Below are 16,472 nucleotides of genomic sequence, written 5' to 3'. Positions count from 1 at the left end.
CTGATCTCATACTTAATCCATTGTATGAGATGATCAAACAAGATCACCGCCTTTCCAAGGATCCGTTTTTGTTTATTACTAAATTTATGAGATAGGGAAGGAAATACTAGTCCCATAGAACCAAGTCCCATCAAGGAAATAGAGAATACATCCTTATAAGTTGTCTATAATTTTCTTACAGATTCATCATCTTGAGTGGGGCATATCACAAATAATGGCAGCCAATGACACATTATTCCAGTGGCCCATAAAAAGAAGCAAGTTGAAGCCATATAATTTTCATGTGCATAACCCATCTATAAACATTATGTTCATGCCAAGCCATAAAGCAAACTTAATCGGATAATATGGGAATTTGTATAGTACTTTCCCCATCACACCATGCACTAAACATGCACCCCATGCATTGAGCAGATACGAGCCACCCCATAGCCACCGGACGTGGTTCAGCCACCCCCTGGTTGGCCATAGGGGGTGGCTAGAGCCACCACCATCTTGAACCTCGCCTTTATGTTGAAAAGAATATATGAAACTTTCTCCACTTAACATACACATAAAAGCCCATATTTTCTCAGTTGGTCTAATCAACAGTAATGATCCTATAGATGTTAACTACCTGACCATCGAGTGACACAGAATCACATTACTTTCAATTCAGTCCCGAAGTGGCAACTGCATTATTACCCAACAGTATATAGAAATACTAATATCTGGTACTTAAACTCATCAGGCAAATCAAAATGATCAAAAGAAATCTAATGTTTCCACATCAGCAGAAGAATGAAAGGCTCAGAGCAATTGACCTGGGGTAGCCCATCACATGTGGAAGACTACTTCTCCCCGAGCAACATTGCCTTAATGATAGTATTGCATATGCCATCGGTGTGGGGCAAAAGGTGCCCAGCACCTGGCAATTCATGATAGTGAATCCATGGTAGCCGTTGAGCAATGTATCGTTGCAGCTTAACAGGCACAATCAAATCTTCATCTCCATGCCACAAGTGGACAGAACCTTCATTGTTTGCAAATGGGTTTTCCAGATCCATAGGACTGAACTCCCAGCTCCCAAATCCAACAATCAAGTCACGATGGAGGGACTCATATTCTCCTTGTTGTCTTACCTGGGCCTGAGGAAGAGCAGATTTAGAAAATAATTACATTTTTCTAGTAAAATTAAGGTTGATTATAATAGCATGAATATATGGTTTTAAATTCATATAAATCACCCAATAAAAATGATAAAAAGAAAAAAAAAAGAAAAAAAAAAAAAAGAGATAGAGAGAGAAAGAGAGAGTAGAACATTCTACTGGATAAATGAAAAGATATCGCCTTAATTTTACAAAAACTTTTCATTTTAAATTGTCACATAAGATGGTTTAATTAATCAACCAAGCCTTAAATTTGGCTGAGAAAAAGGAGCTGAAAAGCCTAATCTTGTCTCAAAAGTTTGTTCCTGTAATTGTTGAAACAGAATTTGTGGAGCACATCCTTATACAAGAAGGTTGCTCATTCCATTTTTAAAGTCAAAGGTTGCTCTTATAATATTCTGCAACTATGGTAGAACCAGTAACATACAGACATAACTAAGGATTATTCAGTCACAAGTAATACATGTATTTCAAGTGTCCTCACTTTCCCCGTGATTGGTTGCACTTGGAAAACTTGGTCAACCGTAAAACATTTTCACTCAACTGTAAAACACTTCCATCCATGTCTTTCGTAAAATAGTTTACATTTTTTAAGGCATAAAACATTGTATTTCAAGTGTCCACACTTTCCCAGTGATTGGTTGCACTTGGAAAACTTGGTCAACCGTAAAACATTTTCACTCAACCGTAAAACACTTCCATGTCTTTCGTAAAATAGTTTACATTTTTTAGGCATAAAACATTTTCCTCCCACAACTCCTCTCTTCAAACCTTCAAAGATGCTAAGAAAGAGCGTACGTCTGCAAAGTTCGTATGATTCATTTTTTATTGAATTTTGTATGCTCTATTATGTGACCAAATGGTGCATTTCGGTTGTTCTAGATATTGAGTTTGAGCTTGATTTGATCAGCTGGGTTTGAGTTTGAGCCATTAACATCTGAGAAATCTAATCATATGGTGACTGACTGGGGTAGTGTCGAGTCATTTGCCTCGTCTTCTCTTTATAATTTTGAGAATCTTTTGAAAGCTATACACTATAGAGTGATTTACAGAAATAGAAGATTGAAAGAAGATATAAATATGACGATCAATGTTATTATCTTGGTTGCATCTTTTATCCGTTTGTGGAGAACTTTATGGTTGATATGTTTGCAAAACGCGGCAAAATTGGATCTGCTCAGAAAATGTTTGATGAAATGGTTAAGAGGAATGGAATATATAGGTATGCTTAGTTGGGTGAGGATAAAAAGGCTCTAAGACTATTTAATCAAGCTTTGTTTGAAAATTTGAATGATAATAATTTCACATTTTCAATGCGAACCAAACAATGGAAAATATTTTCAAGGCAATAGCCAGAAAATCAGTAGTTTTTTTTTTTCCGAAAATGTATTCAGCTGAAAACATTTTACGTCAAAACCAACAAAGTTTGAATATAATTACAAAAAAGTGTAGGGGCATTCCAGTCCTTAATGTTCATAATGCTTTCAAAGATCATATTTATTCAGAAGGGGACATTTTAGAGGTCCTTCACAACCATTAAGAACCATAATTCTCGAGACGAAAAAAGAATGTCATTAAGAATTAGAGTCCATGAAAGAAAAAAATCCAAATTTCAGGGGGCTTTATAGGAGGAGAAATTCAGATCTGGTTTCCACAGCAAATAAATTTCCCAATCAAACCATTGTAACAGTCTTTATGTACTTTCTTGTGAAATTTTGGAAAGAGATGATAAGAAAGCTATGCAGAGAAGGTCAAAAGCCAATCCTAAAGTACTTTCTTTGCTTGTCATATGTTCGTAAAATTCAATATAAAGCTATTACCAATCACTCCATACCACTACTCTCTATAATGAGGGCCTAGCAAAGATTTCCACGGATGCAAGCAAAATAACTCTCAGAATAACACTTTTTCTATGTCATAAATAACAATCATTAATTAGACACATGCTGTCAAAGTATGAGAAAGTGATATAGCAACTTAGCAATTCCCGTGACTGGGAATACCAATTGAAGCTACTGAAGCTATCACAAATACCATACAAGTCTTAGTATGTTTGGCAAAATGTTTTTATAGTAAAGTAGGAAAATCAAAATTCAGTTCACCATTAAGCATAAAATGAAATTGTAGAATAACAAAGCCTAAACAAACATATAAAATTTAGGAATCACACACTCAAAATTGCTAAAGTTATAGAAAGTAATAAGATATTCCAAGTTTAAGATGTCCTTTCAAAGCCATTTACAACCCAATATAGCTTTGTGCTATGCAGCACAATTTTAGCACTAATTATGCACAGAAATCAGGCAACACTTTCTGGAGTCTTTAAATAACCAAATTTGTCAGCAGAAAAGCTTAAAATTTTTACATTGCATTTAAATGGTAGAACAGCTCAAGATAATCACACAATTTCAGAAACTTTAAGCACCAGAATAAGTATTAATTTTCTAAATTTTCTTTGTGAATAAATTTGCTCACTTGGATGAATGCACACACATATGCGCCTAGTTTAAGAATTGGATTTATGAAACAAAATTTTTGAAGTTGCAAACTATAACAACTTAAGAAAGAGGTTACATCATAGATAATGCCAATAGTAAGTGGTACTCATATAATATTGTGCAACAGCATTCACTTCCGCAAAATACAAGCCATATACAATCAGTTAACCGATATCATTTTTCAAATCAACTACTTATTGGTTTTTCTTAATGCCCTTCAAAGAATTAAGATCCTTTCAAATAAAGAAACTTCAAAGAATTAAGATCCTTTCAAATAAAGAAAATTAATTCACAGAAATTTCCAGAAAAGTTAGATGCTAACCACATAGTTTTTCCTGTCAGACAGCTTGCGCAAGAGCTCTTTGTCTTGGGGAGAAAGAATATCAGGACTCTGAGCTGCTACGCTAGAAGCGGGGAACCATTTTTGTGTGTTCCACCAATAGGTAAGCCAGGGTGTGTAGTGAGCAACACGAAGTGTCCATTGATCTTGCCGGAACTGTAGGTGGTAGGCTTCAGTAGATAAGTTTGCAGGAAAACCAGGCCACCAATAGTTAATTACTGGAGCTAACAGTCCTGCCCCTGCTAGCCTGTCAGTGTTACAATTGTCCCTCACATAAGAGGGAAGCAAAAAAGGTGGCAGAAAATTCTCTCTCTCACACACATGTCCAGGCACAAAAACAAATGCAGCCATTCAATTTTTTGTTTTCCTCTTTTCTCACATTTATTTATACAGAGGCAAATCATACCTGTGAGGGATGTACTTGAGGCAACTCCAAATCACTTGCCCACCCATGGATAAACCCAATACATAGAATTTGGATCCAAGTCCCAATTGATCAGCAAGCTCTTCTATATCCAAAGCCATGCTCTTCACTGTTTTCTTTGGATTAGGATCACTCTCCCCATAACCAGGTCTGTCAAAAGATACAACGTAGACCCCTAACTCTTCAACAATTTCCTGGAAGTACCCACCATTGATTCAAATGATGCTAACTCGAGTAATAACATTTAAATGCTTAAAATCAGTCCAAAAGAGAGAAATAAAATAAACCAAAGTGAAGTACCGGAGATAGATTTTCAGCGACAGCAGCATCATGCCTGCAAGAATCAAAACCATGGACGTAGACAATTTTATAGTTGGCCATTTCTTTAGGCATACCATGTTCTTTGTAGGCCAAATGCCTTCCATCACTAAGTTTGATTCTTGGTGCTGTAACAGGGGGACCATCTGGAGAACCACATATCTGGGGTGGAGGAGGTTGGATTGCCTTATAAGCCCATGCCAGAAACCCCACAAAAAGCAAAACAACTGTTTTCTTTAACAACCCTGAAAAATTTTGAGCTTTAATTAAGATGCAATAGACTGACTGGATAAAAAGTTGAGCCATTTTTTACCAGATTTGGGGAGAAAAAAATATATATTTAATGAACCTAATTAAACTCCATGGATTGAGCACAAAATCTGTATAAAAGACATGCATATTCTGCATAATATTTATTCAGAAGTTTGGTTGCCTTGAAACCCATTCTCCGGTTGTGGACATGGTTTCACTAGTACAAATTCAAAGAATGCCAGTGCCAGCTTATTGAAAAAACATTCTATTTCACCAAGCAAGAGTTTGTGATCTATTGGGTTCATAAAAAATTAGAAGTGACATAAAATATATGTTTTGATCAGTAGCTAGGTTACACATCAAGTGAAATTTGAACTCACGACCTGACCCTCCACCTCATTCTCAGTGGGAGAGGAAGTAGAATTCGAGCAAGAGCTCATTGGTAAGAGGTGGTATATTATAGTGGGATGGACAAGAAGTGGGGTATCAAACCCACTACAGTGTATTCTCGTATAGGTATCGAACTGGTTAAAAAAGTGAATCGTGTGGTGTTAAGATCCTAACAACTATGCACAAATTTTCATCAAAAAAACAACTATGCACAAATACCTAAGGATTGAAAGTTAAAAAAAAAAAAAAATTCAAACAAAAAACTTCTCTTCACATCACATAGATGCCAATTTACACCAAAAAGTAAATTACGAATAAAAATAAATAATTCCAACACTCTTAACTTAAAGAACCAACTTGAAAACGATTTCCATGGAATTCCAGTTGATGCAGTCAAATTCGCATTAATCTACGATCAATTATATAGACAAATTGTAGATATATTAAAGGTAAAATCTAATTTCTGCTGTATCCTATGTTTCTGAATTCTGAAATGACAAATGTTGAACAGCGACCCAGATAAAGGCAATGTCATGGTTCCGATGGATGCGCGATAAAAATAAGGCAAAATGAAAACTTCCACAGCATCTGATCAAATGAAAAAGAAAAAGAAAGAAAACCCACCTGAGGGAAGCTGAAAGGAACCCTTTTGCCTAGCTTTCCTGGTGTGAGCTCTGGCTGATGCCGCCGATATCTTCCTGTTCACTCCTCCCGCCATTTCCCCCACACAATACCCACCTAAACCTGACAACAAGACCACCCAAAAGTTCAAAGACTCGGAGAGAGAGAGATCTGAGACTCTGAGTGTGGTGGACGGTAAAGAGGTTGTGTAACGAGGTGTTTTTTTTGGTGGCTACTATTTTAATATGGTCAACGTTTTAGCTTTGGTTTGTGTCCTTCGACTCCTTCGTTGTGTGTTCCTGTGACGGTCGGCCCAACTCCTACCGAGCATCTCCAGCAACCGGAGGTATTTTACCTAATTAAAAGTAAATTTTTTATTTTTACTTATTTATTGTTTCATACAAACTCCAGTAAATTTTTTTATTTTATTTAAATATTATTTTTAGAGAGTGTGAGATAGAAAAAATAAATATTAAAAAACTGGAAAATTGGGCAAAAATGAGTAACAACTTATTGCTATTCACTTAGCAAAAACATATATTTTACATACTCTGAAGCTAATTTGATGGAAAAAAAGAAAAAAAAGAAAAAAAAAAGAGAGCTCATTATGAACTTTTCAACTACTCTGTTGGAGATGCACTGGGGTTAAAGTTGGTCACTATTGATGCTTATTGTCTCTAACTGTAACTATAATAGACTTAAGCGGTTATTATTATTATTATTTTTTTATCACAATCATTTCGTCTTATACGGTTATCGGTTATTTAAACTATAATCGTTTTTAAATTTAGGTTTTTATTTATTATTATTATTATTTGTCTATTTTTGGGTTGTTAGATTATAGGACCCTTTTTTTTTCTTTTTTTCTTTTTCCTTCTCGGATGTAATGTGTGTGTATATATGTAAGTAGGCTATTAGCGGTTAGTAACGATCTTCACCTATTAGTAAAACCACTAGCGGTCAAGAGTGGTTTAGGGCAATTATAAATTAGTAAGCGATTATTACATGGACGGAGCCAAAAAATCTTATGGGCAGGGGCCAGTGACCAAAAAAAAATTTTGGTAAGGGCCAATATGCTAGATTTTTATTTTTAATCTTATACTTTTAAATTTTTTAAATTTTTTTTTCCCACCTTATAAATTTTTTTTTTAGGAAATCGCGGGGGGGGGGGGGGGGGGGGGGGGGGGTGGGGGCATGGCACCTGCCAGCCCCCACTTCCCTCCATCCCTAAAGACGTAAGAGCATTCCCAATAAATTATCTATTAGTAACTTTAAGCTAGAATAGATAAACAATAGTGTTAAAAATAGACTTTATCGGCTTATCTCTTCAAACTCTAAAATAGATTTTACTTAATATTGTTAACACATTTCACATATCTATCTTTTTTTATTGTTTATCTCCACTTTCTGCGCTTTTTTTCTTCCTTTTCCCTCCACGTTCTGCGCATATTTTCTTTCTTTTCCCTCCACGTAGAAAATTTGCGTTAAAAAAATAAACGTTTTAACAAACCAACCGTTAACAAATATGACCAAATATGATCTTTAAAAAAATAATAATAAAAAAAAAAGAATAAAGAAATAATATAGAGTTAAGAATAGATAATCGGATGTATGATGCCTTTTAAAATTCATTAGTTAAACTAAATAAAGTGAATTTTGATGTATGATGCATAAACCATCAGAAGTAATCGTGTCCATCCGATCCCCTCGTTATTGTCTCTTCTCCTCCGTTTAGCCCCCACCTCAGCACATCTGTTTAGCAGCCGCCCAGAGAATCATAGAGATCTCCCTTCGGATTCCCAACTGTCCACTTTTTCTTCACTCTATTGCCCAGTAATTGCTACGTCAAATATCTTATTGTCTTCATACAACTCGTTGTATTGTATTGTATTGTTGTTACTTTTCAATCCAATGGTTTCAAATTTATTTGGTACATCACATCACTTTGCTGATGTTGCAGATATGTTTAACGTTTATAATTTTGTTGGTAATCTCTCTGCAGACCACAACGAGAAATATCCAAACTTCTGTTGCCAAAGTACAAACAAATAAATAAATAAATTGTCTAGGGGGATAAATTTTTTGAAATTGGCCACCAGTTAATAAATGGTATATATTTTCCCTTAGTTCTGATTTTAGTGCATATATTTCATTGCTCGTATTTGATTTTGTGGTTGCAGGATGTGTTGATTCTCTATTCATTTACATAAGCTATGCAAGCAGGATTCTGTGTCTCTCTAATGTTTATGAGGTTTAGCTAATAGACATATAAAATATTATAAATGAAAACAGAGAATATTTGGAATTTGCTCAAATTGTATTGAATGAATAAAGGAAGCTTTACAGAAAGTATTTATACAAGCTGCAGTTTCAGCATAAAGAAACTAACTAAATCTAAAGCTCAACAAGCGAGCTAATTGACATCTAACCAACTAAATACAGCTCAATAAACACATGTTCTAAATACAGTTATACAGCTCAAATAACACGTGTAGCTCAATACCCCCCCCCCCCCCCTCAAGATGAACAATGGATGTTGTGAATGTTCATCTTGGACATCAAAGAACGAAAAGCCTTAGAGCCAAGAGCTTTGGTAAATAAATCAGCAAGCTGATTGGAAAAAGACACATGTAGAGTAGCCAAGTTGGATTTTTTCTCGCACAACATGACAATCGATCTCAATGTGTGTGTTTAGTTCGTTCGTGGTACACCGGATTAGCAGCTATGTGCAAAGCCGCCTTGCTGTCACAAAAAAGAAGTGCAGCCTGAGAATGTGGAATCTGAAAATCCTGGAGAAGATGAAATAACCAAGTGATTTCACAGCAAACAACAGCCATGGAACGGTATTCAGCCTCAGCTGAAGAGCGGGAAACAGTGGTCTGCTTCTTAGACTTTCAAGAAATTAATGAATCACCTAGAAAAACATAGAAGCCAGAGACAGATCGGCATGTGTCAGGGCAGCCAGCCTAGTCGGAGTCACAAAACACCTTCAAATGACAAGAAGAAGAAGAAGATGGAAAGAACAACCCTTGACCAGAAGCAGCTTTAATATACCGAAGAATGCGATAGACAGCATTTAAATGAGACTTTCGAGGAGATTGCATAAACTGACTTAAGGTATGAACATCATATGTTAAGTCAGGCCGAGTAAGAGAGAGATACAAAAGCCTACCAATCAATCTGCGATAGGACTTAGGATCATCAAGAAGCTCCCCATCTAAAGCAGAAAACTTGGCATTGGAATGCATTGGAAAAGAAGATGGCTTAGCAGCCAAATGACCAGTATCATTCAGGATATCCAAAGCAAATTTCCTTTGACAAAGAGAAATCCCACCATCCGAGCGAGCAACCTCCAAGCCAAGAAAGAACCGTAAAGAGCCTAAGTCTTTGAGCTTGAACTGAGTGTTTAAGAAAACAATAAGATCAGTGATAGCCTGCCTATCATTGCTTGCAAGAACAATATCATCCACATAAACCAAAAGTGCCATAAATGAAGTGCCTGTGGACTTAGTGAAAAGAAAATAGTCCGACTTAGACTGAATGAAACCATGAAGAATTAAAGTAGAAGAAAACTTTGAAAACTATTGCCGAGAGGCTTGCTTCAAGCCATATAAGGATTTATTAAGCCTACAAACCCGAGTGTCCTCTTTGGAAATAAAACCAAGATGAGGTTTCATGAAGACTTCTTCATCAAGATCACCGTGTAAAAATGCATTATTCACATCCAATTGGTGAAGATGCCAATTGTGAATAGCTGCCAAAGCAAGTAAGCATCGGACAGTGGTGATCTTGGCCACAGGAGAGAAAGTTTCAAAATAATCCAAACCTTCACATTGAGTGAATCCTTTTGCCAGAAGCCTAGCCTTGTACCGCTCAATTGAACCATCAGAATTATGCTTGATCTTATAAACCCATTTGGAGCCAATGGGAGTTTTATTACGAGGCAAAGGAACAAGGTTCTAGGTATGATTATCCTCAAGTGCCTTGATTTCAACTTGCATGGCATCACGCCAGCAAGCATGCTGAAATGCTTGGTGATAGAATTGTGGTTCAATAGATGTAGAAACAGAAAGGACAAAATGCTTGTATGAAGGTGACAATTTATGATATGAAAGAACAGAAGAAAGGGCAAAAGGAATACCTGAATCCGGTGAATAAATGTATAGAGATGAGTGAGAAGATATAGCCAAATGACAATGGAAATCCTGCAAATAACTAGGTTTGTGTGTAACTCTATAAGACTTACGAACAAGAAGATTAGAAACAAAAGGAACATGATGTATATTAGAAGAAATATCAGACGATATAGAAACAGAATCTACATTATTAGAAGAAGAAGTAGAAGTAGAAGGAATATTAGGAGAAATAGAATTTAAAGGAGAACTAGAAGGAAATAAAACAGAAGAATCTGAAACAGGAATAGGAAGAACAATATTAGAAAATTGAGAGTTAGAAGATTTGAAAGAGGGATGATAAGGAAAAATATCCTCATGAAAAATAACATCCCGAGAAATAAAACAGTGTGAGAAGTAAGATCAAACAACTTGTAACCTTTGACGTGATAAGGGTAACCAAGAAAAAGACAAGGTGTAGCCCGGGGATCAAATTTGGATCGATTTCTAGTAAGAGTAGAAGCAAAACAAAGACAGCCAACAACTCAAAGGTGAGAAAAACTATGAGCAACTAAAAAAAGACACTCAAAATGAGTTTTATTGGATAGGATAGAAGTAGGAATTCTGTTGATGATGTGAGCAGCTGAAAGCACACATTCACCCCAGAAAAATAAGGGAAGGTTGGCTTGAAATCTGAGGGCTCGGGCCACATTAAGAAGATGCTGATGTTTCCTCTCTACAACAGAATTCTGTTGAGGAGTTTCAACACAGCTCAATTGATGAATGATGCCCTTAGATTGATAGAAAGCAGGTAATTGAAACTCAAGACCATTATCAATACGCAGAATTTTGACTTTAGTATTGAATTGAGTTTCAACTTGAGTAACAAAGGAGACAAGGAGATTTCGGGTTTGAGATTTACTGACCATAAGATGAACCCATGTAAATCTAGAGTAATCATCCACAATTATGAGAAAAATACTTAACACCATGAAGAGAATTAGTAGTGAAAGGTCCCCAAATGTCACAATGAAGTAAATCAAAAAATTTATTTGATAGTGAATGACTTAAAGGAAATGGCAAGCGATGTTGCTTAGCCAAAGAACAAATTGTACAGCAATTATTGGAATCAACAGTAATGCTAGAGTCATGTTGACTAAGTAGCTTTATTCTATAATTGGACAAATGTCCCAAACGGAAATGTCATACATCAGAAGAAATGGTTTTAACAGAAAAACTTTGAGCTGAAGGAACAGAGGAAATAAAGGAAAAAACAGGTTTGTTGAGTAGATGGAATAGGCTGCCACGTTCTTTACCCACTCCAATCATTCTCCATGTCAACAGGTTCTGGATAAAGCAAAAATCAGCAAGAAATATGAGACAACAAGAAGAAAATTTTGTGAGTTTACTTGCTGATATAAGATTGAAAGAAAAAGCAGGAACACACAGAACATTGGTTAGAATCAAAGAAGCAGAAATTCTAACTGTACCAATGTGTGTTACCGAAACAAATTGTCCATTAGGAAGCTTGACAAACTTGGAAACAGTAGATGTTACGATTGTAAAAAAGGAAATAGAATAAATCATGTGATCAGTGGCACCCATGTCTATGATCCACGGATGATTGACAAGTTTGGAAGCAGTTTGAAAAGATGAAATAGAAGAGAAAACAGAATGACGGAAACGATTGAAAGTAGTACCTAACATGTTAGAAACAAGTCGATTTGAAGGCACTCCAACCTGATTCACGGAAGAAACCACATCCGGATTGTTGGATTTGATCATAGCAAATAATTGTTGAATCTAGTCTTGAAGGATGGGCAGTGTGGCAGATGATGATTCTATATCAGAAACTTGATTAGCAGAATACTGTTCTGTAGCAGATTTGCCTTTGGTGAATTTATAACCAGGAGGAAAATCATGTAGCCTGTAACACTTCTCCATTGTGTGACCATAAACACCACAGTGTGTACAGGTAAGTCAATCCTTTCGATTGGCACTGAATTTGCCATATCGAGGGTTAGAAGAATTTGTAGCAGTAGGTCGAGTAGATGAAGATGGACCTTTAGTCAACAAGGCAGATGCATTGTGATGCATTTTGCTAAGTGAGCCAGAAATCTTCATGTTGAACAACTAAAGAGCAAATCTTGTTAATGGATAACCTTGTTAATGGGTGGAAAAGGATCCATTAACAAGATTTGTCCTTTAACATGAGAAAATGACTCATTCAATCCCATGAGGAACTGAAGAACATATTCCTGATGATGATACTCACTGAGAGTTTTCAGAACACCACAGGAACATTTGCCACAATGACAAACCGGTAATGGACGATATATAAGGAATTCATCCTATAGACCTTTGAGAGCAGTAAAATAGCTGCTTACCGATTGATCATCTTGAGTCATGGCAGAAATTGTCTTCTGGATTTGAAAGATTCAAGGCCCATTTTGTTGTGAGAAACGATCACAAAGATCATTCCACATGATTTCGGCAGAATCAACGGAAATGACGCTTGCTGCAATCTCCTTGGAAATGGAATTAATAATCCAAGATAACACCATATTGTTGCACCGAGTCCAAGAGAAAAAATCTGGATCAGAAGAATGAGGTCTCGACAAATCTCCATTGATGAATTGAAGTTTGTTCTTGGCAGTTAAGGCCTTGAACATTGATTGGCTCCATGTATAATAGTTATCGCTAGTGAGCAATTGAGTAACAAGAATTGAACCAGAGCTGTCACTATGGTGAAGATACAATGGATTAGAATCCATTGTAGAGATCGTTGAACTGGAAGAATTGGATTGCATGAACAATATGAAATCAGATGATGAACGAAAAATCAGATGATTGAGAGAAAATCGGAAGAACTAGGGTTTAGAAATGCTCTGATACCATATTAGAAATGAAAACAGAGAATATTTGGAATTTGCTCAAATTGTATTGAATGAATAAAAGAAGCTTTACAAAAAGTATTTATACAAGCTGTAGTTTCTGCAGAAAGAAACTAACTAAAGCTAAAGCTTAACAAGCGAGCTAACTGACATCTAACCAACTAAATACAGCTCAATAAACACATGTTCTAAATACAGCTATACAGCTCAATTAACACGTGTAGCTCAATATAAAAGGTTGAGTATTTCTTGGTTTGACAATCATATGATTATATTATAATTTCTCCCATATTTCTTGGTTTGACACTCAATTCTGCTGACATATATGCACAATGAAAATGCCTTTTTTGACATATATAAAATTTAGCAAGTTATAAAAAGAGTTGTAAAAAAGTTGTAGGTCTGGATTTACTCTAAGTTCAAACCAAAGATGCAGGCTAAAGAGATTAAAATTCGGATTCAACACGGGATTTATCACATCGATCAGCCACTGAACTGACGTTACAGTTCACGTGGCAACCATGTCAACCCTCCACCCACTAATCTCGTTTTATTTGTTGGGATTAGTCCAAGCATACATGCATGCATGACATTTTTGTATGATTAGCCTACATCATCAACTAAATATTTTCGCAGCTTAGTCCAAGCATTCAGGGAAGATTGCTACTCTCATTCTCCTGTCCCATTTGGCTATGATTTGTGCTCTATGTGTCATGTCCCCACAGGAGTTTGGGTGGCACCCTCTTCTACTTTTTCGGCCGGCCGCCATTCCTTACTCTATTCTAACCTTCCTCCCCTGCAATGACTACCACCACCACAAAGAAAAAAAAAAAACCCTCCCTTCCATTTCCAAAATTTCCCTCCGTTTAGCTACCACCACAAAGAAACAAAAACATTTTCAATATGATTTAGGGTCTTAGAACACTTATATTTGATTGCCTGAACCCACCCCCCAAAAAAAAAATAAAAAATAAAAAATTTGACCAGCGTCACTCCCAAATACTGATAACCTTAAATGTTCTTTAATACCAAAAATTCTCTATGTCACCCTATTTTATTTGTTTCAAGGTTAAATACTTTTTTAGTACATGTGTTTTGTGTCGTCATCAAATAGCCATTTCAATTTGCAAAAATGTCATAAATGACATCCGTAGGCACGGGGACATAACTAGAGATTTAATTATAGACAAGTTGAACTACATTGATTTATTTATTTTTTTTGAAAGGGGCCATCATAATTTTTTTTTTTTTTTGGAGGATGTGGGTTGGCCCTCCCAGTTCCCTTTAAGTCCATCCATGTGTGGACATCTTATAGTGTCACGTGTTTCATATGCCACATTAATATTATTTGAAAATATATATATATATATAAGAAAAAAATTTAGAGGGTAGGTCGGCTATCCCAAGCCAACCATAAGGGGTGGTTGACCCACACCCTAAATTTGTTTCCTTTTTTTTTTTTTTTTTTTTTTTTTTTTTTTTTTTTTTTTTTTTAATTTTTAGATAATACTAATGTGGCATGTGAGACTCGTGGCAATCATTGATAAGTTTGACGTGGCGGACCATTGAGTTTTTGGGTGGAAGTATCAACTACGTTTATAAAATGTTCATAGATACCATTTGTAACACTTTTTGAAACGGAAATGGCTATTTGATAACGAAACAAAATACATATACTAGACAATAAAAATAAAAAGAGTCAATTTACCCCTCTCAAACTACCACCCAATTGACAATATCCTCCCGAACTTTTAATCGGGACAATGTCTACTCAAACTACCAAAAAATTGTCAATGTTCTCCAATGATGAAAATACCCTTAATAAAATAAAAAAATAAAATAAAATAAAATTCAAAAAATAAAATATAGGAAAAAGAAAAATACATTTAATCCTTGAAAGTTTCACTGCTTGTTCGATATTACATCAAATGTTTAAAAATTGACAATGTAACCCCCCTAAAGTTTATGAGTTTGTCAATGTTACCTATTCATTAGTCATTTTCGTCATCTATGACAGAAAACGACTGATGTACGTCGTATAGGGGTTTTCAAGAAAAATTGCGCACAAAATGCCCCTAAAAAAATAGATCCACAATCATATAAACAGTACAAATTTGGCCGGCCGCCCCCAAATGGCTCATAACTTCTTCTTCTTTTTTTTTTTTTTTTGCTTTATATATATATATATACTGTTTATATGATTGTGCATCTGTTTGATGCGCTGGCATGTTTTGATTCAACTATTGCTTACATTATTATCTGTTATCAACTTATCAGATGAGTTGAACTGAACTATAAAAGTGTCACTATGATTTTGACTTTATATATATCAATATTCGAAAATAAATGCATCTCAAAAGGTTAAAGGAAGGGCTGAACCATCCCCTTGCTATGAGATATGGTTCCTGCTGCCACGATGGCCAGTTGGATGTGGCTGAACACCTACTTAAGCTACCTTTAAATTTTTTTTAAAATTGTTGGTACAATGTGAACCATTCATTTCAAATTAAAAAAAAAAAAAAAAAGAAAAAAAAAAAGAAAAAGAAAAAGGAATTACACACGTTGCAATGATATGTTACCTACCAAACACCCTCAAGTTGGCTTGGGAACAATAATTGATGCTTCAGTTTCAACAGAAGGAATATAGAATCCAAACAAAAAATAGGACATATTATGTTGACATGTGTCAAACTGTCAAATGTGGCAACGTCTCACCGAACCCTATCTATGCCTTTTTGCAGCTTTGGTCAGATGCTGGGAACCAAAGACCATTTGACTCTGGAAAATGAGTGCCGCTGTCAACTTTTCTGCTATGTTATATTCCAAGGCTAAGCTGCCTATACCGGAAATCTCAACCTCCAGTTTTTTATTTATTTATTTATTTTTTAAAATAATTAAAAGAAGAAAGAAAATAAAATTTATAAAACAAATTTTTTTGTCACTTGATCCGAAATAATGACAATGAAAATTGTCAAGACAGTATGTATCTAGGTTTTGCTGCCTAGTAATTTGTCGGCCAAATTACTAATAATCTGAGTAATGTATGATATTTTTATATAATTTATTGTTCGAATTACTAATAATCGATATAAAATTCATTTTAAATGCATGTACTAACGCCCTATATAGTTTCTTGTGTTATTATTTATATGGTTGGTTCTATATATGCTTGCGAATTTTTAATGGACAAAGGTTTTTTTAAAAGTAAATTGGATATTTTATTTTAATTCAACCAATTAATTTGACATCTATTATTATTATTATTATTATTATTATTATTTTGAGAGAAATTTGAATAATTTCATTAAAACACCCAAGGGTAACGTGGTTACAACCAGACTGAGACAAACTCAGACTAATACAGGGATTCAGAACAATACAATTATCCCAATACAATTACCCCAAATACTCAGACCATACCGACAGTTGCTACAAAAAAACCTAGTCAACAGAAAGGTGCCTATGCGTTGACATA

The 16,472-nt window shown here is 35.3% G+C and overlaps 1 protein-coding gene across 1 annotated transcript; it reads right to left on the bottom strand.

Moving 5' to 3' along the window:
• Positions 1-525: 525 nt before the first annotated feature.
• Positions 526-6,306, bottom strand: LOC133873128 (uncharacterized). The gene is made up of 5 exons (XM_062310853.1): positions 5,995-6,306; positions 4,711-4,973; positions 4,393-4,604; positions 3,969-4,233; positions 526-1,127 (listed from the first exon to the last, which is right to left on the bottom strand). The coding sequence occupies exons 1-5, from the start codon at positions 6,086-6,088 to the stop codon at positions 831-833; spliced, it is 1,131 nt and encodes a 376-aa protein (XP_062166837.1). The 5' UTR covers positions 6,089-6,306; the 3' UTR covers positions 526-830.
• Positions 6,307-16,472: the final 10,166 nt, after the last annotated feature.

This window comes from Alnus glutinosa, chromosome 7, assembly GCF_958979055.1.
Source record: "Alnus glutinosa chromosome 7, dhAlnGlut1.1, whole genome shotgun sequence".
In the NCBI taxonomy this organism is placed as follows: domain Eukaryota; kingdom Viridiplantae; phylum Streptophyta; class Magnoliopsida; order Fagales; family Betulaceae; genus Alnus; species Alnus glutinosa.
This window is presented reverse-complemented; position numbering and strand designations above follow the sequence as displayed.

What these genes read in the sequence shown, in the direction of transcription:
- LOC133873128 (XM_062310853.1), bottom strand. Translation starts at nt 6,088, where the DNA reads ATGGCGGGAGGAGTGAACAGGAAGATATCGGCGGCATCAGCCAGAGCT. An exon ending in TCGCTGAAAATCTATCTCCG is followed by an intron (nt 4,605 to 4,710) that starts GTACTTCACTTT and finishes GGGTACTTCCAG; the next exon opens with GAAATTGTTGAAGAGTTAGG. An exon ending in CTCAAGTACATCCCTCACAG is followed by an intron (nt 4,234 to 4,392) that starts GTATGATTTGCC and finishes TAACACTGACAG; the next exon opens with GCTAGCAGGGGCAGGACTGT.